We start from the raw sequence: 25,483 nt of genomic DNA on the forward strand, positions 1-25,483 counted from the left end.
TTCTGGGACCTTTTCCCCCTCCTACCCGGCAAATCTTCTTCTTTCACAAGACAGATTATCACTTTCTCTGCAATCCCCTTCGCTCTTGACCCTTCTCCCTCTTGCCTCTCTGTATATAGTATTTTTCTGCTAGAGCCCCCCAGTATTTCCTTGTATTTGTCTCCTCCCACTAGGCTGTGTGTATAAGGCTTATTCATCTTTGTATTCCTAAAGCCTAGCCCACTCCTGGGCACATAACAGTTGCTCAGTAAAGAATGGTGAGTGGCTTGAAGGCAGAGACAGGAACTTATTGATCCTGGTATATTATATCCAGCATAATGGCTAGCAATTAACTGGCACTCGATGGATCAATTAAATTCATTAATCTTAATGAATTAGAGAGAATGGACATTGAAAAGGAAACTGAAGATTGTAATAGCACCTACCTGCTTTAATGAACTGCTGGGACAAATTACATCAGCTAGGTTAATTATCTATCCATGTCACTGAGAGAGAAAGCTTAGAATTGCTGCTTTTAAGAAACCATGGAGAAGAGGAAGGTAGTGACTTCTTGAGTCCTTACCGTATGCCAGGCATTGTGCTAAGTGTCTTACATACATGGTTTCAGATGTGCTAGAAGCCTGGAGCTGGCAAGTGTCTTTTAGCCATAGATTCCAGTGTGAATGCTGGGGCCAATCCACCTGCTAGTTCTGAAAATAGCTTTTATTTCCCTCTGGTTATCTTTCATATTCCCTATACTGTGTGTGTGTGTGTGTGTGTATGTGTGTGTGTGATTACAACTTAACAAAATAAAGAATAGGGGTAGCCTTTTGAGAATGGAATGAACTGCTTAGGAAGAAATTTCTTCCACTGCCGCGGATATTCAAACACAGGCTTGGCTTAACTTCTTAGTGGGAAATAATGCATCCGATAGATGATTAATCTAGTTGATTTGAGGTCCTTTCCCCCACTGAGATCTGATGAGTGGAGAATACAATGATGAGGATAATACAGGATCAGCAAACTTTAAAAAACATGTCAAACTCTTTCTGATGTTTTCTGGACAGTAGAGATAGAGAGGGCATTTCAGTATGAGAATCGGCAATGGGGGCACCTGGGTGTCTCGGTCGGTTGGGCAACTGCTTTTGGCTCAGGTCATGATCCCAGGATCAAACCCCATGTTGGGCTCCCTGCTCAGTGGAGAGTCTGCTTCTCCCTCTTCCCCTGCTCATTCCTGCTCTCTCTCATGCGCAAACACTTGCTCACTTTCCCTCTCAAATAAATTAAAAAAAAAAAAAAAGAATTTGCAATGTATCTCACTGCAGAGAATGCATCAGGCGCCTCCTTTATTTTTCCTTCCAACCTCCCCAGATTTTTTGAGAAAGGCTCTTCTTCTGGGTCATTGCCTCTTCATGGTGCTCTCAATATATGACTCCAGTAGGAAGATGGTTTCGTCCACTTGGATCTCACTGGCATCCAACCTGAGTGAAAAAGTGAAAGCATTTACACAGACTGAACATTCATTATTTAAGATCAGAGGCCATGGAGAATGGCACTGAGGGCATTTTAAGAGATGGTTTGAAGGGGGAGATGATTGCAAAGGTCCAGGAAAGAAGTGATGAAGGCCTGCATGAAGACCAGGATGAAAGGCCAGATTTGAGACACATTATTGAAGTTAAATCAACAGGCTTGGTGAACAAGAGTGTGCAATAAGGCAGTAGAAGCTGAAATGCTTTCAGAGGTTTTTTTTTTTTAGATTTTTATTTATTTATTTATTTGACAGACAGAGATCACAAGTAGGCAGAGAGACAGGCAGAGAGAGAGGAAGGGAAGCAGGCTCCCTGTCAAGCAGAGAGCCCGATGCGGGGCTCGATCCTAGGATCCTGACCTGAGCCAAAGGCAGAGGCTTTTACCCACTGAGCCACCCAGGTGCCCCTGCTTTCAGAGTTTTTAAGCCTGGGGAAACAGGTGGATTAAATTCTGCCAACTGAGCTGGGGAAGAAGAGGGTGAGTTTAGGTTTGCTTGGGTGAGGTTGGAAGGGTAACAGGGTGTTGAGATGGACTTGTCTGGAAGGTATTTTGAAACATCGGTTGGAGATTTATGATGCTTACTTGTTGACATTACGCTTCAGGGTTTCTAGCTGCTGGCGTTCAGGAGCTGTGATCATCTCCTCTATTTCTTGGAGCTGTGCCTCCTCTGCGCCTGTAGCCTGCATAGATGCAATAATGGCTTCCACCCTCTGAGACTTTTCTAGTAGACGCCTGTCAGACAAACACAGCTCTGAGGCATGTCCCTCTTGGTGATTCTTTTACCCATTACCCCTATTGCATAACTCTTTCTTCTCCCATGTTCCTGGTCAAAGTAGATATTGCCACCTCCCAAAGACAGTTTTTACAAGTTTAACTAGAAATATGACTTCGCTCCTGAAACTCTTACTGCCTCTCATCTGCACTTAAAGTTTAATGCCAATTTGTACATTTCCTATAAATTTAAACTGCAAAATTATTTCACTGGGGGTATATCATAACAGTTTAGAATAATGTACGATTTACGTCAACCTAAGCCAATAATTCAGTGCAACTAGATTTGTTATTGTCTCTCTTGGGTCTTATTTCACAGGATATTTCCCTTCAAGACTTTGACCTTGAAAAATGTAATTACTCAACTAAAAATGCTACTCACTTGTTCTCTTTGGTTTCAAACTGTCTTCTTTCTATCAAGTTGGCTATGCTCTGAGGGGAGAGAAGAAATGCATATGGTTCTATTTAGTAGCTCAAGTAAAATGGCTAAAGGGGGCATGAGGGTGAGACTTATCCGTGTGGAGGGAATGGGGAGAGGGTCCAGAAGAAATCACCTTGTAGCATCTGTGCAGCAACATTCGGGCAGCTGACAGGATGTTCACGGTATATAAATAGAAGGTCCTGGATGGGGCATGGTCTGGCGTTTTGGGAATTTCCTATTTGTCCATAGAAAGAAAGAGAAGAGAAATCATACTGTTCTTCAGAAATGGCAAAGTAAACACCTCAGAGCAACTCAGCTCTTTCACTTATACTTTCCTCTTCCCCAGTCATTCAGCATCTGTGGCAAAATCAGCCACATGGAGAGCTTTTTCTATTTAATTGTAGGCATCCTCAGTGGGGAAGAAAGAGAAGGCAATTAACATTTTCTGAGCAATGCTTATGTGCCACGTTGTTCGTATTTGATCTTTAGGACAAATCATATTATTCTTTATATCATATTATTCTTTTTATTATTATTATCACATTATGTATTATATCATACCAAATATTATTCTTTATATCATTTTACTGATGAGAAAATGATGGCAGGCAGCGTTAACTGGATCAGAGGCAGAACTGTGATTCTGACTCCCAGATCCATTGTCTGTTCCCTCATAGGACATACTACATGGCTGTGCACATAGTGAGGACCCAACAGAAACCATTGGCAGATTTCATCTATAATAGACTTAAGGGCTGAGGAAAGGACAAATCACAAGGACTAAGAACTAAGGAAAAAGGGCAATTCTGGGGACGCCTGGGTGGCTCAGTTGGTTAAGCAGCTGCCTTCAGCTCAGGTCATGATCCCAGCGTCCTGGGATCGAGTCCCACATCGGGCTCCTTGCTCCGCAGGGAGCCTGCTTCTCCCTCTGCCACTCTGTCTGCCTGTGCTCTCTCTCTCTGACAAATAAATAAATAAAATCTTTAAAAAAAAAGAAAAAAAAGAAAGGGCAATTCTGGGGTGATTTCATGGCTGTGCCTCTTTTTAACCAGGCTACTTAAAGTTTCCCACTTCTCTTTCAAGTGCTTGCTATGTCTCTATAATTCTTTTTCTTTTCCTTTTCCTATCTCAGAGTTGGAAAGAGAGTTTGCTTGGGGTTCAGGATGTTTGCCTCAGAAGTCTCTTTCACCCTCGGCCAGCTCCATTGGTTGGGGACTGTTATGCCACTGGTTACCTGGAGTGATATGAAATTTCCCGAGAGCATCTTGTAAAGCATATCCTTTGCCTCCTTTGCTGGAATCATTGCAAAGTCTTCTACCTGCTTCTGTTCCAGGTGTTTCTTTTGCAAAACTAAACGGAATATTCTGGCACAGCGAGACCCAAACCTGGAAAGGAATAAAGACTAAAGAAGGCAAATGGCATGACACAGATTAGTTTTAGCTCCTAGTCATAAATGGCGGTTGCTCTGTTTCCACGTATGGAGCCAGGACCAGAGAGAGGAACAGTGGTCAGGGATTCCTTTTAAAACTCCACGGATAGTTAATGGTACTGCTAATCATGAAGGAGTTACCAACTGCTGACTCACCTGGGTACCCGAGTTCCTGAATTTTAAGTAAAGGCTTTCAGAAGCCTGGTTAAATGGCATCATTAGGAATTAGGCAGTAGGGTATTTAGAGTGAAGAGCAGTAGTGGACAGGATCTGTAGCAATCCAGTGGAAAAATGGGCAAAATGCACCAAGATATGTGAACACTGGGTGCCTACATAATGATCAAATTGCTTATTCAAATAAAGTGTGGAAAGGAAGTGTCTGACTCCAACCCTGAGCAGGGTGACCATCTTACCTCTCCTGTACGACAGACTCCAGAGTGGCTGTGGCTAGGGATCCGAGAGCTTTATGCAGGTCTTCATGCAGAGCGTTAAGGTCAATAATGTTTTGGCCTGGTCACTGTGATCTTAGTTTTAATCCTACATCTCTAATTCAAAATTGAAATGCTATTTTGTTTTTCACATTGGTCTCATTTATGGTATGTAAGTATTTCAATAACTCAATTTACTAGGATTTAAGTCAGGCTTTTGTTTAATAAAATTTGGCTAATTAAAAGTCCTTTTTACTTCTTTATCATCAATGTATTAGTTCAATTTTCTGACTTATTTAGTCTACTGAATATTATCTAATCTTTTCTGCATTAAGTCACCATTCTTCTTCATAGTTCAGGCTGCCTGACTATAAGGAAATAATGGGTAAGGATACTGATGACATACATTCCTCCACCACTGTCGCCAGACTTTCCAACAAACTCTAGCTATTAAAAAACAAAAACAAAAACAAAAACAAAACAGAGAGACACAAAGAGTGTGTTAACTGAATGGAAAGTCCAGTGATTCTATTTCCAAAGGAGCAAATCTGGCCAAGAGTCTGTAGCAGGTAGCCTTCCTATCAGATGATGGTAGAGAAACTGTCTGAGCTAGGAAGGTAGAAAATGAGGCTACAGAAGAAGGATAACAGGTTTCAGTGGCAGAAATAAATTGTAAGCACAGCAGAAGAAAAGAAAAAACAGACTTACTGGATCATCTGCCAGCAGAGTGAGATACTGATCAAGAACTTGTTTTGAGATGTTATAGCCAACAGGTAGGGATCTGAAGATCTATGGAGCAAAAAGAGATGGTGAAAATGGGTTTGGGAACTGAGAATTGCTGACATTATTGAAATAAAGGTGTTTTAATTTCAGGTATCACAAGTATAAATATGTCCAAATATATAGCGATACTGTTTATAAGAGTAAAAAATGAGAAACAATCCAAATGTACAATAATAAGGAACTAATTAAAATAAAGTACAGCATGGCCACTAAATAGAACATGAAATTGCCATAAGGAAATGAGATCTATATATACTGACATGAAAAAGAAGGCTTCGATACACTTCGATACACTGTCATATGAAAAAAGCAACCTTTGAACAGTTATAGAGTATAATCCTATTTTTTTTTGCTAAAGAAAATGCATATAACTACATAAATTTTTTGCTAAAAAATATACATATAACTACATAAAAGCTAAATACACATATAACTACATAAAAATACATACAACTACTTTAAAAAATATACATATAGCCACATTAAAAAAAAGGTCTGAATAAATATAGGTATCAAACTATGAACAAGAATCCCCAGGACTGGGCTGGGATCACACAAAATTATATACATATTTAAACTGAGGTATGTTACATACAATAACAAGCCCAGATTTTAGAGGTTCAGTCTGATGAGTGTTGACAATTACATATACCCATGTAACTACACAATAAGATACACAATAAGATACAGAACATGTCCACCATTCCTAAAAGTTCAGGGGCTACAACTTACAAATATTATACATTTCTATGTAGGTCATGTAATTACTTTTGCTGAAAGAAAAGAAGCCTGAAATTTTTGTTTTATAATAAGTTTAAAATTTTTAAAATACTATAAAGTGGAAATATAACTATATTTAATATGGGTAAATATAATGAAATAGAATATAAATAAAATGCATTTGATACATTAAGTATTCATGTTTTAAGAAACACATATACTAAAAATAGATTTAAAGTACACAAAATAAGTACACTGAACAAAACAAATATAAGTGGCCAAATAATGTTTTGAGCACCAACAAAGGTTCTCAGATTCCAAACAGCGAATTCTGTTCAAACAATTAGGAATAGCTTTACTTTGACTAAGAGAATGGTTTAGGTTCTTAAAGGATGGATCCCTGAGACCAAATATTTCAGTACCTACCACCTGAAGAGAATCCTTGTCTCACCTCAAACAATAAAAAGTCTTTCAAAGGCTCAGACCTCAACCTCATCCCAGGGTCTGTGTATAAGAATTAAAATATCCAACAGTCTGTCAGAATAGTAGTATAAGAACATGAAAATCACCTCATTGGAAGACAATGGCTGGGTGAAGGGGGCAGCAGAGGGAGTGGTAATCTCACTCATCCGAAGCATAGTCCGCATGATCTCGCTGCTGGTCTGGGTTTGAAAAGTGAACTGCAATTCAGAATTCACTCTGCTGTGCTGGCTCTGGCTATATGCCAATGGCCACATCTGGCAAATAAGTGAATGTTCCTGATTCAGGCCACCGTCCCACCCACTTAGGTATCACCTGGTCCATCCTGTTGGCAACTGCGCTGACAATGGCTTGGTCACGGAAGTGCTGGTGGAATCTGTCAAGGTTGGCCTGCCAGTAAATCCCATCATCTGGAGTGGGCTGGGAGGAGAAAAGGATTAGAGGGAAACATTTAGACACAGTGAATGTGGTGAGTTTTCTGGAAAGGAGCTTGGATTTAACTGTTCACTATTTCTTAGTAGCAATTACATGGAGTAGAAAAAAATCAATCATGTGGATTAGTGCCTTGACAAGACAAATTCACAATATCTAAATACAGATTCTCTAAATTCATTTATAATCTTTCTCTATCTGAACTCTTCTCTAGTATCCTAAAGTCTCCCATATACCCCTCTCTTCTTGCTCTCAGCACATGACCTTGCCTCTTATTTCAGAGAGAGAAAACAGAAGGCCTTTTTTTTGCATAAGCTGCTGCCTCTGTCCAATGACTGAAGTAAGTTAAGCCTCAGAAGGGAGACAGCAATGGAGTTTACACTTTGTTAGTTTATTCTTTGTCAATATTTAATGATGTTCATAATCTTAATACTTCTCAACCTTGTGAACTCTCTTGGGGCTTGTTATCTAGGTGCTCTTTCTGCCTTGCCTCAGGGTGAGGACTCCTAGTCCTGTTACCTCTTTGTTATCTGTGCTATGTTTTGGTCTCTTGGCTTTCGGCTCCCCAGCAGCATCTTCATCAGATGATCTTCTCCTTTTACCCCTCCCTGCCAAATAAAACAGGTGAATAGCTGGGTTACATCTCATTTGAATATAGGAAATCACTGAACCTCAGAGCAGGTGTCCCTCCATCCCAAGACATCTCCAGCTGCCTCTAGGTTAACGTTGCTGGGGAGGCTGAGGAGCTACAAGAAATTCAAGGCAATGATGAAGTCATTTGAAGCTCCACATATGCAAAAAAGGACCATCCTCCTCGACATGCAAGTCAGACACACAGTCATTCTTGACACCTCTGTCTCCTTCACCTTTCTGTATCTAATTTTTCACTGGGTTTGTCAATATTTTATCTTTACCCCATCCTTTCTGCAAGCAGAAAAATCTTTTAAAAATACAAATTAGATCATGTCATGTCCTTTAAATCCTTTAGTGGTTTTCCTTTGCTCTTAGGATAAAGAACAGACACTGTATGAGATCCTGCATGATCTAGCCCCTGCCTTTCTATACTCATCACATGGATCTCTTAGCCCACTGTCCCGTAACTACACTAACCCATATTTTACTTCCTCAGCTATCCTATTTTTTCTCACTGCACTTTTGCCAAAAATGTTTATCCTCTGTACCCCTTCATACATTATTTCATTGGTTAGTTTAAAATCTAGCTCAAATGCTCAAATGCCACTTTCTCAAAGAAGCATGTGCTCTAAACCCCGATAAATCTAGTCCCTTGTTAAATATTTTCATAACATCTCATACTTTTGGGTGCCTGGGTGGCTCAGTCGGTTAAGAGTCTGCCTTCACCTTGGGTCCTGATCCCAGGGCCATGCATCGGGCTCCCCGTTCTGCAGGGAGCCTTCTTCTCCCTCTGCCTCTGCCTCCCCTTAACCCTGCCTATCTCTCATGAATGAATAAAGAAAATCTTTAAAAAGAAAACAAAAAACAAAAAACACCTCATACTTTTCCTCCATAAGTACTCATGTGGTTATCTGATTAATCAAAGTCTTTCATATTAGACTTAAGCCCCAAAAGGCCAGAGACTTGAGTATCTAGCACAGGGTAAATTCGTGATAACTGATTCATTCATTCATTTAACAATTATTGAGGAAGAATCCACCACTAGGGCAAGTCACCGTCCCATGGGTCAAAATTCCTTACCAATCAAACTAAGTTTAGGAACCAGGTACATGTCCTTTTCACTGATGACAAGAATGGGGGCAGGTGGCGGTGGCCCCGGGTCTGAATTCTCAGTGGCAGGCACCCAGGGGCAACGCTGTACAAAGTGTGTGTCTGCTAGTCGCACAAATGTGTTTGATACCTCAGCATAGTCCATGGTCTTGCCATCTGTACAATAAGCGGAAAGAGGCCGATGAGACGGCTTAAGTTAGCTCAGGGTCCAGTCCTGCAGCCAGCCAATCTACGCTTTTGCTAACAGCTATGGATACAGTACTGACCCTCCATAGTCTCTGTGAGTCGGTCTGCCACTTTCTTCACAACGGCTGACATTGTCATTTTGCCATTCAGTAGCAGCTCCTCCACAATGAGCTCTCCAGTGTCACTATACAGTGTTTTGGCAGTATAGATGTACCGGGGATACCTAAGCATTCGCAACACACGGCTGCACTGGGCTTCATACTCCACTACACCACGTTTGTGCACTTGATACATCACCAGGTTATGTTGGATGAGCACACAAAGGGCTTTTTTCACCTAGATAGGACCCAAAAGAGAGAAAAGATCTAAAGACACCGCTCATTTTTGTTGCCAATTTTTGTCCAACAATTTAATAAGTATTAAGAGATGGCTAGGGGTGCCTAGGTGGCTCAGTTGTTAAGCTTTGCTCAGGTCATGATCTCAGGGTCCTGGGATTGAGTCCAACATTGGGCTCTCTGCTCAGCGGGGAGTCTGCTTCTCCCTCTCAATCTCCCTCTCTCTCTCTCAAAAAAAAAATAAATGAATTCTTAAAAAAAAAAAAAGAATAAAAGCAAATTAATGTCACCCACACATACCTGATCCAGAGATGTTCCTGTGTCTTGGGCAATTACTCTCAGTGGCTGGCTGCCTGTTCTGATTAGATGGACTCCAATGTTTTCTACAATCTCTCCAAAATGCTCTTGCAGCAACAGTGAGCAAAGTTTAATTTCTGCTTGAGTCATTGTACTGAGGAGTCTCTTACGCTGGAGGTAAAGCTGCTGAGTGTAAATTCATGTGTTTTCTGGAGGGCAATTTTGACATTAAAAATTTTTAAAATTTCATTTTAGATACTGTCTCAAGAAAACAATAAAAATGTCACTGTTATTCTTCTTCTTATAGTGACAAACTAGAAAAAACCTAGTATCTAACAATAAGAAGTTAATTCAATAAACGATGGCATACCCACATGATGGTATACTAGCCACCACTTAAAACAAAGTATAATACGTATGAGCACAGAAAATTGTTCATTAAGTGAAAGAAATAGGTTAGAAAGCAAAATGTAGAGGAAAATTCAATTATTACGGAAAAAATACATATACAGAGAAAAAAAGACTGGAAGATTATACGCCAAATTTACCTTTATGGGATTACGTGTGATTCTAATTTTTCTTAAAAATTGGGTGTAGGGGCGCCTGGGTGGCTCAGTGGGTTAAAGCCTCTGCCTTCGGCTCAGGTCATGATCCCGGGGTCCTGGGATCGAGTCCCGCATCAGGCTCTCTGCACCTCAGTTAGCCTGCTTCCTCCTCTCTCTGCCTGCCTCTCTGCCTGCTTGTGCTCTCTGTCTCTCAAATAAATAAATAAAATCTTTAGAGGTAAAGGAAGGCTTCTCAACTGGGTGTTTAAAAGATGAGATGAAGTATGTTGTCTGAAGGGCAGTATTTAATTCTAAAATTCCTACTCCTTCACTAAGCAGACACAAACAGAAACAGACACAGATGACTATAGAGTATAATTATTTCCTTATTATCCCAAGTGCTCCCAAACATCGGTTTGTTCATTTACTTGCCCAAATCCCCAGAGGCCAAGTCTCTGCCTCTCAGCTCAATATTCCCATCCTCACGTCTTTGCGGAAGCATCCCCAGACCCTGTACCATCCCGGAAAAGCACTTCCAAGGAGCTTAGCTCCTGGCTGTTCACTCCCTTCACGCAGGTTCCCATTCCAGACTTGGTCCCCTCGTCCAGAGACAGGGCCGCTTCGTCCAGGTAGCTTTTTCCACTAACCTCTGGGTCAATGCAATCTAATGCCGCCGAGTCGCCCACGGCGGCTTCTTGCGGCTCCCGCGGGCCGCCGGGGCAGAGGGGGAGCCCACGGCCCTGTCTCGCAGAAAGACGAACAGCCAGGAAGGAGGTAAAGAGGAACAACGCGGGCCGCTCTACCCCGGAGTCTCAGTGGTTTCCGGTGACGCTCTTTCTTTCTTCTCGCTGGAAGGCTGGAGGACCTGCGAGCCGCTGTCTGAGGAGCCGGCGGGCGGGCTGCGGCGGGCGGACTCTCCTTCCTGCGCCTCTTTGGTGCTGGGAGGCGGGCAGCGGGGTCGCCGTCCGCGCCGCCGGCTCGCTGGGCCCGGCGGGCTCACGTGACCGACGCGGGCTCTGAGGCGGTCCGCCGCGCTAAGGAAGCGGCAGCGGCCAAGGCGGCGACCGTAGGCGGGTGGTAGCGGCCTGACAAGGGACCGGCCGCTGCCCTCTCGGACAGCCGCGGCGGAAGAGAAAGATGGCGGAGGCCTCGGCGGCCGGGGCGGGCGCAGGCGCCGCTGTCGCCGCGCACCGGTTTTTCTGCCACTTTTGCAAGGGCGAGGTCAGCCCCAAACTACCGGTAAGAGCCCCGTGCCCTCTGCGCTTAGGCATCCGCGTGGATTCTTTGCCCCGAAATCCCCGAATGGGTTTTCAGGTTCTCGCACAGCTCTGATTTCTCTGACACCCGTCTCCCTGATACCCTCTGCTCACTCTTTTCTGGTCGCTGGCCCCAAATCCCCGGCGTCCCGGCCCTGATTCCGGAACTCCCGCCCTGCCCATTTCCCCCCTCTGATGTTCCACCTGCCCCTCACTCCCTTACCGCCCTTTACCTGTCTCCCTCCATCTTTTCGTCTTTCCTAGCAAGTTCTCTGACAACTCTCCCCTCAGTTTTCTTTCACTCTTTTCCACCATGTCTCCTTTCCACGTTGACCTCTCTTTCCCCCTCTCGATACTCTTTCTCCTAAATTGCTTCTCACCTTCCTCTACGGCCTCTTCCACTTTTAACCACACCCCCCTCCCCCATCCCCAGTGGAGCCAAATAGCGGATTCCTGAAGACTGTCCCTGTTCGGTTGTCTGTAGGGAAGGAAAGAAGAAAGGAGAGAAAGAGAGGGTTGGAAGGTAACTGTGGGGAGGTGAGGAGGATTTGCTCTTCCGTGGTTTCCAGAGTTCTTGTGAAACTGAAAACAAGTATACTAACGACTTGCAGAGTGCCTGTGCTCCCTGTTACTATTGAAGGAAATGGCTTTAGGAAGAAGGCAGGACTTCAGCTTGGGTCATGATCCTAGGGTTCTGGAATCGAGCCCCACATCGGGCTCTCTGCTCAGCAGGGAGCCTGCTTCCTCCTCTCTCTCTGCCTGCCTCTCTGCCTACTTGTGATCTGTCTGTCAAATAAATAAATAAAATCTTTAAAAAAAAAAAAAAAGGAAGAAGGCAGGGCATACTGGTGTAACTTGGTTGTTTTGGTTGTCCTGCTGCCAGTGTCTTTAACATTACCTCCCTTACCTGCCCCTTCCTCCGTTCTGTCTCTTAACTTAATAAAAAGATCCAGGCCAGAATGCTGGGGACCGGATCCTTTGCTATTAAATTGATTTTTACCAGTTTCTGCCAGGTTGTCTGTTTGCCCCTGGAGAGGTGGTGCTACCGTTGTGAAGAATGTGCTTCTGCAGCAAGCTTGCTGGCTAGAACACTCCAAACCCAGCTCTTTTGGGTTGGATTATAAGCTACTGCAGGGAGACCGACAAGGGTGAATGTTCAGTCCACCCTTGGCCAACCGTCTTTAGAATTAGCTATAATTGTTCTTTTCCTTGGGAATAATCCAGGTTCTGCCTTAAGACAAGGTGGCTACGTAACAACTCACCTCTGTGATTTGCTGTCTCAGATACAGTCCATGAGAAATCCTCCTGAAGGTGTCTGCAGCAGTGTCTTGCTCCTTAGAAACACAAATGGAGTCTAAAGAGATTAAGTGTCTCACGAGCATTTTAATAGCCTTTTCACCCAAAAGTTCTGTTTTTTTTCAGGCTTTTATAGCATTTTCTTTCCTCTGTTTGCCCTACACCCTCAGAGTCATAGTTTCATCAATGCGTTGTTTTACTTTCGCTTGCGGAATCCACTCTGAGTGCGTGTGTGCGCTTTTTGCTATATTTCAGTGCTAGGAAGAGTAGGTGCCTTGATTTTTGTTTTTTGTTTTTTGTTTTGTTTTTTTTGCCAGCGGACACCAGAGCCTCCAGAACTCTCTAACCACAGAAAGGGAGTCTGGGAATTCAGCCAGTATGTGTGTGACCACTGACATGCTAAATGCGATGCCCTGTTGAACACTGCTGTCTTCTGATCTTTATGTGCTGTTCACTGTTTGCCTTTAAGAGTAAGAAAATGGTCTAACTCCCCACAACTTAATATATCTTCTCTTCTTAACATCTCAAGTCCCCACTTCGTGCTCTTGAAAAGGGATAGTTTGAAAGACTTGGTAGGTGTTTTTATAAGCCTTAGTTTGATGCCCAGAGAAGTTCTTGACCTTTTTGTCTCATTTATTATCCGTAATGCCTGATGTGTAAATTGAATACTACCTGCATACATACAAAGTTCTCAGCTGGATGTCCTGGAGACAGCACCAAGGAATGTGTGGTTCCTGCCCTTTAGGACCTCAAAATTTTATTGGAAAGACAAGACAAACATGGAAAAAGTAACAACACAGGTGAATGAGGATTGATAGTATGTGGTTTAGAATTCAGTGAGGGGGGATAGGGTAGCATTGGTGATGTGAAATCAGGGAAGTGACAGTTGAGATAGGATTTAAATTGAGTTTTGAAGAATAGGTAGAATTCAGAGTGATAATAGCACAGACTGTAGAAAAGAGTAAATTGAGTAAGAAGGAAGAAACATTTAATAAATCATTGTTGTCATGCATTTCTAGGAAAAGGTGCAGTGAAGTAAGGGTTATAGTTTGATTCACACATGAGACAAGTTTTATCTTGTTTCATGGTTGTTTCTAGATCCTTAAGCCTAAGCTGTCACCTTGAACATGTTGGTTGTAAGAGTGATCAGATCAGATAAGTATCTGGCTCAGTTTAAATCTGACTCTGCTACTGAAAAACCAACCCAGTACTGGTAAGTCAGTAATATGATTTTCATACATATAGGAAAACACAGAAGAGTTTTATGAAAGTAATTTTGTATTTGAACTTGAGATTTCCTTCATTTTAAGTACTCAGCATATAGTAGGTGTGCCTTAAACTGGATGAATGTGATGGGAAAATGTCTTTTTCCGACCCAGGTTATCTGGAATATAGTTTGTCTTTGTGTTGCTATAATTTGCATCTCAAAAGGGTGCTTAGTCTTATGCTAGTTGGATCACAAGAACAGTCAGTCATTCCTGAGTGCTATCCTCTCTGAACACCAGAGGTGGAGTATTGAGTTTTACTCTCAGCTTTTAATGAGCTATATTGCCAAGTGGCTTTCTTTCTTTCTTCTTTTTTTTTAAAGATTTATTTATTTATTTATTTATTTGACAGAGAGATCGCAGGTAGGCAGGCAGGCAGAGAGAGAGGGGGAAGCAGGCTCCCTGCCAAGCAGAGAGCCCAGATGTGGGTTTCCTTCCCAGGACCCTGAGATCATGACCCGAGCCGAAGGCAGAGGGTCAGCCCACTGAGCCACCCAGGTGCCCCTCCAAGTGGCTTTCTTGACCCAGTCAATGGGAAGGACTGCTTGCTTTAGAGCTATCTCTTGCCAGTTTAGGCCTCTGTAGAATCATAATGGTGTTCAGTAGGATTAAGTTGCAGGGTTTTGGAACTCTAATTTCTCTAATTTCTTCTCCCTTCCCCAGTTTCTAGGGTATAGCACTTCTTGATACATTCGCAAGTGTGTGCAGGTAATAGCAACAGCTTACCCAGTGGTTCAGCCCTGAAACTCCCCTTAAGGTTTTGGTTATTGTTTTTCTTGTCAATCCTACTACTATGAAAAATTCGCAGGCCCAACTAACTTTAGTGTCTGTATTAAAAGAAATAATTTTGGTTATAACTTCTGTCAAATTCAGTTGAATGAATTTGGTGAATTAACAAGTCTTACTGCTAATCCTGATCTATCCATTTTAACTTTGTGTGTCTTCAGTTTGGATCCTCCCAGATAAGAGAACAAAAGATTCATTTAGAAAAAAGATACAAAGAAATGAGGAGAAATCAAGATAATTTTAGAATGAAAATATATTCAGTGGTACTGTTATCATTAGATATCAAAAAAGAATCTGTTGGGGTGCCTGGGTGGCTCAGTTGGTTAAGCATCTGCCTTCAGCTCAGGCCATATCTTGGGGTCCTGGGATTGAGCCCTTTGTCAGGCTCCCTGCTCAGTGGGGAGTCTGCTTCTCCCTCTCCCTGCTTCCCCTGAGTTCTCTGTCTCTCAAATAAATAAATAATCTAAAAAAAAAAAAAAATCTCTATTCTAGAAGTGGCTATTGATTTAGGAATTTCTTTCTCTTGTTGAAAAGTGTTTTCCTATTTACAGTGAAAATAATTTTAGTAAAATTTGGGTTTTAAAATAAGAGAATTTGGTTATATGCTTTAAAAAACCCTTAGGGTTTCAAGTTTATATATGTTGGGTAAACGGCCTTGTGTATTTTTAGGTAACTTAAAATTATTTTCTAAACACAGCAGAAGGGGTGCCTAGGTGGCTCAGTTGTTAAGTGTCTGCCTTCGGCTCAGGTCATGGTCCCAGGGTCCTGAGATGGAGCCCCACATCGGGCTCTCTGCTCCGCGGGAAGCTTGCTTCTCCCTCTCCCACTCCTCCTGCTTGTGTTCCCTCTCATGCTGTGTCTCTCTGTGTCAAATAAATAAAAATCTTTAAAACAAAACAAACAAACAAAAAACATAGCAGAAGCTTCTACCTCACCTTACTGTCCTCTCTTGAGAGACAATGTGAAGCCAAGACTGATGGAGATGCTATGCTACATTGGGGGATGACCGAGTAGTACCATAGAAGGCTGTGTCATGCAATGTAAAGGTGTCAGTCATTACATCCCTATGCTACACTGCCCCCCTTTTAAATCAAGGCCAGAGATTGCATCTGGTAGAGTGTTCATTAAATGGGTGAGATTAATCATATGCAGAGTAAACTATTTTTGGTATTGATGGATTAGGGTGATTTTTAAAGTGTTTTATGGAGATCATAGTATCCAAATCCAGACAAGAGACCAGTCTAATTAAGGGCTGTCAAGGTATTACTCACCTTTGAGACTCTGCCTGAAGGAACTAACAGGCTTCTCTCTCTCTCACACATCTCCTTTTATATCACCTTTGATCTAATAAAATGTCATCCTTATAATAAGTAATGTTATCTACGTTGGTTCTTTACCAGGTGCTATACAAATGACTATCATTGTGCTGTGCTTATAATGACTTTACTACAGGAAAACTTTTTAAAAAAAAAAGATTTTATTTGAGAGAGAGAGAGAGAGAGAGAGAGAGAGAACACACTTGTGAATGGGTGGAGGGGCAGAGGGAGAGGCAGAGAATCTCAGTGAAGAGCCTGAGGTAGGGCTGGATCTCTGAGATCATGAGTTGAGCCAAAACCAGGAGTCAGACGCTTAATGAGCTGAGTCACCCAGGTGCCCCAAATACAGGAAAACTTTCAAAGCACCCCATAGTAAGAGAAGCTAAAAAGTAAATTTCATTTTTAATTAAAAAAAAAATTTAAGTACATTTCTAAAGACTTTGTGATTCTTAAAACTCTAAGCTCACTGACCTTGCTTTTCAAGTTGCATGATTCGTTGAAAGGTCACAGAGCAGTATCCAAGTAATATTAGTAATGTTATTGAACTTGGGGTAGGAATTTAGTTGTTTTTTTTTTTTTTTTTAAGATTTTATTTATTTATTTGACAGAGAGAGATCACAAGTAGACAGAGAGGCAGGCAGAGAGAGAGAGAGAGGGAAGCAGGCTCGCTGCTGAACAGAGAGCCTGATGCGGGACTCGATCCCAGGACCCTGAGATCATGACCTGAGCCGAAGGCAGCGGCTTAAACCACTGAGCCACCCAGGCGCCCCGGAATTTAGTGTTTTGAGCTGGGCTAGAGAGGTTTGAATTATTAAGATATCTTACATTCTCCTGTTGGTGGTTCACCAGCTAAAAAGTCTGCTTAATTTTCTAACATCTATCTGGTACTGTGCTTGAACGATGTGATGAGTTATATTTAAAAGTAGTGGCTGTAGTGTCGTGAGATCTTTATCAAAATGGTTCCAGTGGTACAAAATATAGGTACTATCATGTGAAGTTTTTTTTTTTTTTTTTTAAGATTTTATTTATTTGACAGAGAGAAATCACGAGAGAGGAAGGGAAGCAGGCTCTCCGCTGGGCAGAGAGCCCGATGTGGGACTTGATCCCAGGACCCTGAGATCATGACCTGAGCCGAAGACAGTGGCTTAACCCACTGAGCCACCCAGGCGCCCCTCATGTGAAGTTTGAATATACAGTGTTAGTAAATATATTCCCTGCCAGGATCTAGAAGTAAGAAATACGTGTTCTTCTAAGTAGAAGGCTAGTTCTGGCCTTGAAATTCTGATATGTAGACATGTATGTACTGGGGAAATCTGTGGGATTTTTTTTTTTAGTATGAGGAAGAACAAAAATCTTAAACTCACTCCAGATAAAATCCCTTGTACTTTTTGGGAAGTACCAGTCGAATGCTAACATTTCGTGTTTCTTTATGCTTACTTGGCTTTTTATGACCTTTACATACATTCAGGGAGGAAATTTAAGGTCTTTCAGACATCCGCCTTATTAGAAAAGGAATGAAGATGTGGATTGCTTCTAATTCTCTATAGTCAAATTAGAAGGGGTCTAAGAATAAGGCTGTGAATGCTGACTTTTTTTTTCATCTCTTCACAGCCTAATAATGAACAATAAAGGAGATAGCTTAAAACAGCGGTTCTCAACTGGAAGCAGTGTTCTCCTCAGGAGAACCTTTGGTAATGTCTGTAGTCATTTTTTATTGTCAGGATTGCAGGGAGTGGGAGGGAGAGTTGTTCCTGTCATCTTGTGGATAGAGGCCAGGGATGCTGCTAACATGCTACAATGCACCGGATAAACCCCCACAACAAAGAATTATTGGGCCCAAAATGTTAAGAGACTTGAGGTTGAAGAACCCTGGTATAGAAGGATAAAGAGATTGTTCTCTTGTATCTGTGGTGTGTAAGGTTTTGTTCTGATGTGGCTTTGATTTCTAATTTTGGGATACTGATGAGAATTTTCAGTAAGATAATTGAGACCATATAATTTTAGCCAAAGCCCTGATGGGAGGGATTATTTAGAACAGTAGTTAGTGGCTGCTATTCTATTAGAGCTGTATCTGTTAGGGTCACTTTCTCTCCTTGTGGTTACTGAGACCAGAGGAATTGGATCACTCCTCTCAGGTTACACATTATAGGGCAACTTCTAAAAGAAAAGTATCCAAATTTTTTGTCAGTTGGGAATTAATTGAGGTAGTAGCACTGCTTGTAACTTAAGAAGACATCTGGAAATTCCAGTTTGAAAACAAGTCAAAAAGCAGACAGTAAGCCTAACTTTTAGTTTCTTTGTAGTTCATCTTAGCATTAATCAGGTTTTACTTTCTCTCTTTCTCTTATAGCTCTCTTAGAAGTTTCATGAACTCAGGAGATTTTGTGTTTAAACTTTTAGTTTCTTTTCTCTTTTTTTTTTTTCCTAACGATTGTATTTATTTATTTGACTGGGATCACAAGTAGGCAGAGAGGCAGGTGATGGAGGGTGGCGGGTTGGGGGGGGCTGGCTCCCCACTGAGCAGAGAGTGCGATGAGGGGCTCAGTCCCTGGACCCTGAGATCATGAACTGAGCTGAAGGCAGAGGCTTAACCCACTGAGCTACCCAGGCACCCCAAACTTTTAGTTACTTTAAACTCTTGACTGAGAGGGTGAATTGAATGATCAGTCCATGTTCTGATACTGGTCATCAGAGCTGAGTCACCTGACCCTCTCTGTTTACCTTAGTATATACTATTGTAAAATAATATTGAGGTGTTACTGGAAGCCTGAATGAGCATTCAGAGAAATGGAGCTATGTAGTCTTGGATTGAAAGGTAGTATAGGAACAAGCAAATACTTTCCTTGGTGGGGAAATAGGGTCTTTGCCATAGTAGAAACATTTTAGGTAGTTTTTCTTCCAGAAGTTTAGGTTAGATTCTGAAAGATTTTTTTCTTTAATTCTTCTTTTAAGTTCAATTGTTAGCAAGTCAAAATTCCTTACAAGCGTCAAGGTGCATGTGTATCAAACAGGAGTGAGTTGGTTCTCATGATTTTTAGCTGAGCATTTCTTGTATGTTAAATTGCTTGTCCAGCCTCTTTTCCCAAATAGGCCATTTAGTTTTGTTTTCCTTGAAAATCTGTTAAGGTAGGTAATCTCTCTCCTTGACAATTTCAGCAAGTGTCACAGAGAAGTTCTTATAGATAAGGTATTCTTTGTTTACCTCTTTGTCATTGTCTTTGATATTGTTTAAATTTGAACAGACTTTAAATCCAGAGAACTATCTTCCAGTAGAGGTTTCATTATGGCTACTTTTGGCCATGCTTAGAATATATATTGTCAAAATAAAGAGAAAAATCCCATAGTTACATGCCCTTTAATGCCTTTTTCTGGATTAACTGAGACCTGCAGGTATCGTACGGTGATTCTGATCTTCTGGCCTTGTGGTTCTCAGACCTATTAGACCCAGTGCCCTCATTTTATAATAAATATTTTGAAATGCTCCTTTTAATGAAATTCACATAGCACAACTTTCCTGCACATACAGTTAAAAAAAATTAGTTGTAAGATAAAGAATAAATAAAAAGAAAATTATTTATGACAAAATGTTACACATTTCTGTAAATACTCAGTTGTCCATAACAGAAGATATGTATAATGTGGTAGATACTGGCACCAAACATTTACATAACAGCTACCTGAGTAGACTGACATTGCAACTTTAATGGCATGAAAAGCAAACCATCAGAATGGTGAACAATTCTTGGAAAAGGTACAAATAAAGTATAATTTTCTCTTTTTTTACTCAGAGTTGTTTTTCTGGACATTTAGTGCAGACTAAAATTATGCAGAAAGACTTGGTGTTTATATATAAAACGAAGGTAGGACTGAGGCTTTGAAAAAGGTGTTTTTTAAATCTACTTAACTATCCCTATGAAGTTTGAGAACAGAAACATTTATTTGTGCTGCAGTTTCCTGTGTGTTCCTCCCTCTGTCCATTAAATGGACAATAAATTTTTAAATTGCTGTGACAGCCAAAACACTTCAAAAGATACCCAAAATGTCCCCTAGATGATTGTATTTTCTTCATTAAGAATGCCTCTAGTCATACAGGAAAACATTTTACCATTTTATGTTTACTCTTCTTTTCTCTTACTTATTATTTCCTATCTTAGTGCAATAATTAAACCACATGTTGCAAGATTTAGAGTTTGTCCTTTAGATTTGGTTTACTTTTCTTTTAGACAGTTCCTCCTGTATACCTTTAAATTTCTTATTTCCTTACCACTCTTATTATTGCCATTTCCATATTCATCAGTGGTTAGAACAGTGCTTGGTGCATAGTATTCATTCAATAAGCATTTGTTGAGTGAAGGAATTGTAATTGGGGGCCTTTTCTTCATACCACTTTCTGGTTTTATACATGTTGAAAATCATGGGGGTACTAGTGTTTATAAAACACCCTAAAACAAAGCACAGACCTGTAGACCACTGAATAAAAGTTTGGCTCAAAGCAGGAGTCCAGTGAACCACTTATCATTAGGTAGGGGCCAGACAGAGTTGAGCCCTTGTTTTTTGAATGTAGCTTTGTTTGTGTATCTGCCAGTTTATAAGTAGAAGAGCTTCCCAGTTACCTGTCCTCCATATGAGCAGCTGATTGGCTTTTAAAATTTATGATTTATTTATGTGAGACAAAGAGTGCACGCACACTTATACAGCGGAGCATGAGCGGGGGAGAGGCAGAGAGACAAGCAGACTCCCTTCTGAGTGGGCAGTACCCTGGAATCAGGACCTGAACTGAAGGCAGACCGACTGAGCCACCCAGATGCCCTGTTAATGAATCTTTCAAGGGCCTTAGTTTTCCTTGTCTGTAAAATGAGGTAGTTGTGTTTATTCCTCTCTGTTGGTTAGTGATTTGAGCTTTTGTGTATTTTTGGATTTTGTATGAAGGAATTTTGTTCTGTGGTTTTCCACATAGATCATGTGATACCCACTGAATTCTCCCCCCCCCCCCCCCCCCCGCTTCCCCCACTGAATTATTCTTACTGGGATATAGATTTTACTTCTGAAATGATTCTCCATTGTAAGTTATAAAATATATTATCTTGTTTTATGATAATGAACAATCTTGAAAATGTTAGGATTGAGGACATTGTAATATAAAGCAATGCTGAGATTTTCCTTTGTTAAATGAAACAAAACAGTATACTCTTATTGCTGGTAATGTTGATTGAATAAAATAAAACCTCAATTTTTGAAGACTTGGGATTCTTTGACAGATAAATTTGGCCTGGGATAATTTCTTTTTCAGGGCTATTCTTTCTTTCTTTATTTTTTAAAAGATTTTATTTATTTTTTTGACAGACAGAGATCACAAGTAGGCAGAGAGGCAGGCAGAGAGAGCAGAGGAAGCAGGCTCCCGCTGAGCAGAGAGCCCCAGGACCCTGGGATCATGACCTGAGCCGAAGGCAGAGGCTTTAACCCACTGAGCCATCCAGGTGCCCCTTTCAGGGCTATTCTTATGAAATCTTTGTTTCTTTTATTTTTTAAAGTTCTTCAGTTAATTCATTATTTTCTTACTTTGTAAAGCTGAATGACTGCCTTTGTCAACCAGTTTGTATGTGATCTCTACTGACCTGAGAGTTCCTGAAAGTGAACTAGATCATATTTGTAAAGTTCTCTTACCTCATTGATGGAATGTCTGTACTATTGTATTTAGATGAAGAGGTATACATCAGAGGTTCAGAGATTGCTCTTGTGGGCACATGGTAGAAAGGAGGATGGTGCTAAATTATTTTATTTAAAAGGTTTTTCTTAACGTAATGTAATCTAAAGGCCTTTATTCCTATCTTTTGGATTTTAAACTGATAACTTTTTTTTTTTTTAAGATTTTATTTATTTATTTGTCAGAAAGAGAGCACGAGAGCCAGAGAGAGTATGCAAGGAGGGGGAGTGGCAGGCAGAGGGAGCCTGAGGCAGGACTCAGGACCCTGGGATCATGACCTGAGCCAAGGCAGATAATTAATCGACTGAGGCACCCAGGTGTCCCTAAACTGATACTTTTAAAATGAAATGATGGTGATAGTAGCTGATGATTTTTTTTAAAAAATGTTTTTACTTGGTAAAATAGAAAAGTTGACAGTCTTGTGTGTGTCCTTAATTTTTAAATTTTAAAATTGAACTGCTTTGGGGTGCCTGGCTGGCTCAGTCGATAGAGCATGTGACTCTAGATCTTGGGTCATGAGTTTGAGCCTTATGTTGGGTGCAGAGATTACTTAAATAAATAAAAACTTTAAAATTGAATTGCTTTATGGAATCTAAAAATCTGGAGATCAGTCTAAATCAGTGTTTCTCAAAACTTTGTGTCAGGAGACTTAACTATGAATTCAGAATCATGGTAGAATGCGACATACTAAATCTTGTCTCCATTCTTCCATTTCCCCTTTTACCATACCGAATGGCATATTAATGGTTCTGAAAAATCATTCAGTAAAGCAACATACTTTTTTTTTTTTCAAAGATTTTATTTATTTATTTGACAGAGAGAGACATAGCTATAGAGGGAACACAAGCAGAGGGAGTGGGAGAGGGAGAAGGAGGCTTTCTGCTGAGCAGGGTGCCTGATGTGGGGCTTGAGCTGAAGGCAGATGCCCAATGACCGAGCCACCCAAGTGCCATCAACATACTTAATAATGTTTAATTCAACCTTTTCCAGATTTGTTTTTTCTTTTTCTTAACAGACCACTGATTTAATATCCTGTGAAACATGGTTTAAGAAATGCTCTACAAAATTGCTTACAGGAGTTTATTAGAATCTACAATTTATTGAAAACTTTATGTTCCAGGCCCTATTTCATTAATGAAGTGTGACTTGCCAAATATCACACAGTTGGTTTGTTTCTCTGTGCTTCCAGTCCAGTTTTGATTAAAGTTCACATTCACTACTTTTAACCACTTAGGCTCTTCTGAAACATTGCTCAGTTCTTCTTTCAAGGCTAAGTACCTGAGATGAGGATATTCAGAAAAGTTTGTTACATGGGCCTTTATTTCCATAAGTGTGATTTCATTAAAACATATATTTTGTATATGATTTCAGTGACTTCTAGTTCCAAGTTCTTTTTTTTTTTTTAATATTTTTATTCATTTGACACACACAGACAGAAATCACAAGTAGGCAGAGAGGCAGGCAGAGAGAGGAGGAAGCAGGCTCCCCGCTGAGCAGAGAGCCAGATGTGGGACTCGATCCTAGGACCCTAAGATCATGACCTGAGCCGGAGGCAGAGGCTTAACCCACTGAGCCATCCAGGCGCCCCTCCCGAGTTATTTTTCTTTCCCTACCAAGCATGCTTTCCTTTCCTTCAGTGTTTGGAATGGAGAGCTTCAAATATGTTTTCTGGGAGAATGAATGTTGTCAGTTTATGTAAGAAGATTCTGTCAGCCTAAGCTGAATGCAAGAAGATAAAAATTTTCCTCCAAACCAGTGGGATGCATCAGAGCTGAAGGCAAACTTTTTGGATCATGTACCATTTTATATTTTTGCCACTGGGTTGTTCTCCTTCCTGTTGCCTTCAGTGGCAGCAAGCACAGAACATTATAACTAAATCTGTTCTGGCTATATTGTGTTGTATGAAGTTAACTTTTTCTCTGGTAATTTTTGTAGTTTAGTTTGTTTTTTTTCTTAGAAAATTTGGCTTCTTGTTCATCTGATCAAGCTTGTATCAAGTAACGTTTTGTCGTGTGTGACGTGATTTTCTGCCTTGTTACACAATGTGCTGAAGAAGGGTGATTGATTATACACTCCTGTTTGGAGTCCCTGATATTGTTGGTGTTCAGTCATGGCCTGGAATGGAGGAACAAAATTATGAAGGTTGTATATGTTACTATTCTTAGGGAATGAGACCATAAATGGGAGCAGTTTTGTTGACCTGGTACTGAATCACAGCTCTTCAAAAAGTATTTAAATTGTATAGGTTTCCTTGTATAACACTAAAACTGTAGCCTGATGTTTTCTTTTCTTTCTTTTTTTTTTTTGTGAATTGGTTTTCTTTCTGGTTAATAGTCAAGGGAACAATCACTTAAGATTTTTTGGAGTTCAAAATGCTTAAACTGGAAACTTTCATCTTTTTGAATGAGTAGTTGGCCATATGAAAGAGTAAGACTTTCTTGTTTTTCTGAAGGAGAGTTGGGGGAGACAGCATTTGTGCTCTAGTTTTACAGATGGAGAAATAGGTCTTCACAAAGACCGCAAAGGTAATGCTGGAACTGGAGACAGAACTCGAGTTCTTTTGTCTTTGTTTTGAGGTATACTTGATGCTTTTGAAAAGGGAGGAAGTGTATCTTGGTTTGAAAAGAAATAATCAGGGGATTTATGGAAAAGGTCTCTAGAAAAAAGTAGTGTCTTTGACCTACGGCTGTGAGCTGGCATGAAATTCAGGGTGTGGTGGGTTCTGGTGTAAGAGCTGTGATGTGTTTCAAACAGTGTGTTCCTAGTCCTTCCAATTAGGAATTTCTGAACAATTCTGCCCGATGATACTCAAAGAGACTATGAACAAGAGGATATGAGTAAATATTGTGATCTTAGTTTTTGACTGTCCGACAAGACAGAAAATAGGCTTCTGTTTTCTTTTTAAATTTAAATTAAATTAATTAACATATAACATATAATTAGTTTCAGAGGTAGAGTTCAGTGATTCATCAGTCTTATATAATACCCAATGCTTATTACATCACGTGCCCTTCTTAATGCCCATCACCCAGTTACCCCATCCCCCCACGCACCTCCCCTCCAGCAACCCCCAGTTTGTGTCCTATGTTTAAGAGTCTGTAAAGGTTTGTCACCTCTGATTTTGTCTCATTTTATTTTTCCCTCCCTTCTCCTACGGTCCTCTGTTTTGTTTCTTAAATTCCACATATAAGGGACACCTGGATGGCTCACTGGTTTGGGCCTCTGCCTTTGGCTTGGGTCATGATCTCAGGGTCCTGTGATGGAGACCTGATTTGGGCTCTCTGCTTGGCGGGGAGCCTGCTTTCCCCTCTCTCTCTGCCTGCCTCTCTGCCTACTTGTGATCTTTCTCTCTGTCAGGTAAATAGATAAAATCTTAAAAAAAAAAATTCCACATATGAGTGAAATCATACAATTGTCTTTCTCTGATTGACTTATTTCACTTACCATTAATACCCTCTACTTCTATCCACATCATTGAGAAATGGCAAGATTTCAATTTTTTTTGGTGGCTGAGTAGTATGTCATTGTATAAATACACCACATTTTTATCTATTCATCTGTCTATGGACATCTGGGCTCTTTCTGTAATTTGGCTATTGTGGACATTGCTGCTATAAACATTGGGGTGCAGATGCCCCTTCGTACTGCATTTGTATCTTTGAGTAAATAATCTTCTGTTTTAGATTTAAAAAACTACTTAGATGCTGATAGTGAACATAAAGAAAAGCAAAGCTGTGGGAATTAGGAAATAATTTCTAGTCTATTTCATGTTCTGAGTAAA

At 40.7% G+C, this 25,483-nt stretch overlaps 2 protein-coding genes across 7 annotated transcripts in view; one reads left to right on the plus strand and one right to left on the minus strand.

The window, feature by feature from the left end:
* Positions 1-1,301: 1,301 nt before the first annotated feature.
* Positions 1,302-10,881, minus strand: POLR3C (RNA polymerase III subunit C). Of its 4 annotated transcripts, none has more exons than XM_046008628.1 (15): positions 10,727-10,880; positions 9,538-9,743; positions 8,983-9,238; positions 8,687-8,872; positions 7,493-7,581; positions 6,857-6,961; positions 6,631-6,741; positions 5,267-5,347; positions 4,954-5,005; positions 4,544-4,604; positions 3,936-4,086; positions 2,835-2,936; positions 2,663-2,712; positions 2,092-2,241; positions 1,302-1,460 (listed from the first exon to the last, which is right to left on the minus strand). In XM_046008628.1, the coding sequence occupies exons 2-15, from the start codon at positions 9,682-9,684 to the stop codon at positions 1,379-1,381; spliced, it is 1,623 nt and encodes a 540-aa protein (XP_045864584.1). In that variant the 5' UTR covers positions 9,685-9,743; positions 10,727-10,880; the 3' UTR covers positions 1,302-1,378. The 4 variants fall into 4 exon arrangements, with proteins under 4 accessions (XP_045864584.1, XP_045864603.1, XP_045864594.1 ...); XM_046008647.1 differs by having other exon boundaries at positions 6,631-6,723; positions 10,727-10,878; XM_046008638.1 differs by lacking the exon at positions 10,727-10,880 and adding an exon at positions 10,083-10,195.
* A 74-nt stretch (positions 10,882-10,955) lies between these two features.
* RNF115 (ring finger protein 115) overlaps positions 10,956-25,483 on the plus strand; it is a 70,708-nt gene continuing 56,180 nt past the window's right edge. Inside the window, exons 1-2 of one of the 3 annotated variants that reach the window (XM_046008677.1) lie at positions 10,956-11,318; positions 17,610-17,689. Coding sequence is in view for 1 of the 3 variants with exons in the window: in XM_046008669.1 (XP_045864625.1) it covers positions 11,217-11,318 (102 nt within the window). In the remaining 2 variants the exon portion in view is untranslated. The remainder of the gene's footprint in view (positions 11,319-17,609; positions 17,690-25,483) is intronic. The other 2 variants (XM_046008669.1, XM_046008684.1) reach the window with 2 other exon arrangements.

Source organism: Meles meles, chromosome 1 (assembly GCF_922984935.1).
Source record: "Meles meles chromosome 1, mMelMel3.1 paternal haplotype, whole genome shotgun sequence".
Taxonomy (NCBI): domain Eukaryota; kingdom Metazoa; phylum Chordata; class Mammalia; order Carnivora; family Mustelidae; genus Meles; species Meles meles.

Excerpts from the sequence above, each read along its gene's own strand:
- POLR3C (XM_046008628.1), bottom strand. The coding sequence starts at position 9,684 with ATGACTCAAGCAGAAATTAAACTTTGCTCACTGTTGCTGCAAGAGCAT. Across the intron at positions 6,742-6,856 it reads TTGCCAACAGGATGGACCAG|TTCACTTTTCAAACCCAGAC; the intron begins GTGATACCTAAG and ends TCTGAATTGCAG. Across the intron at positions 1,461-2,091 it reads CTGAAGCGTAATGTCAACAA|GTTGGATGCCAGTGAGATCC; the intron begins GTAAGCATCATA and ends TTTTTCACTCAG.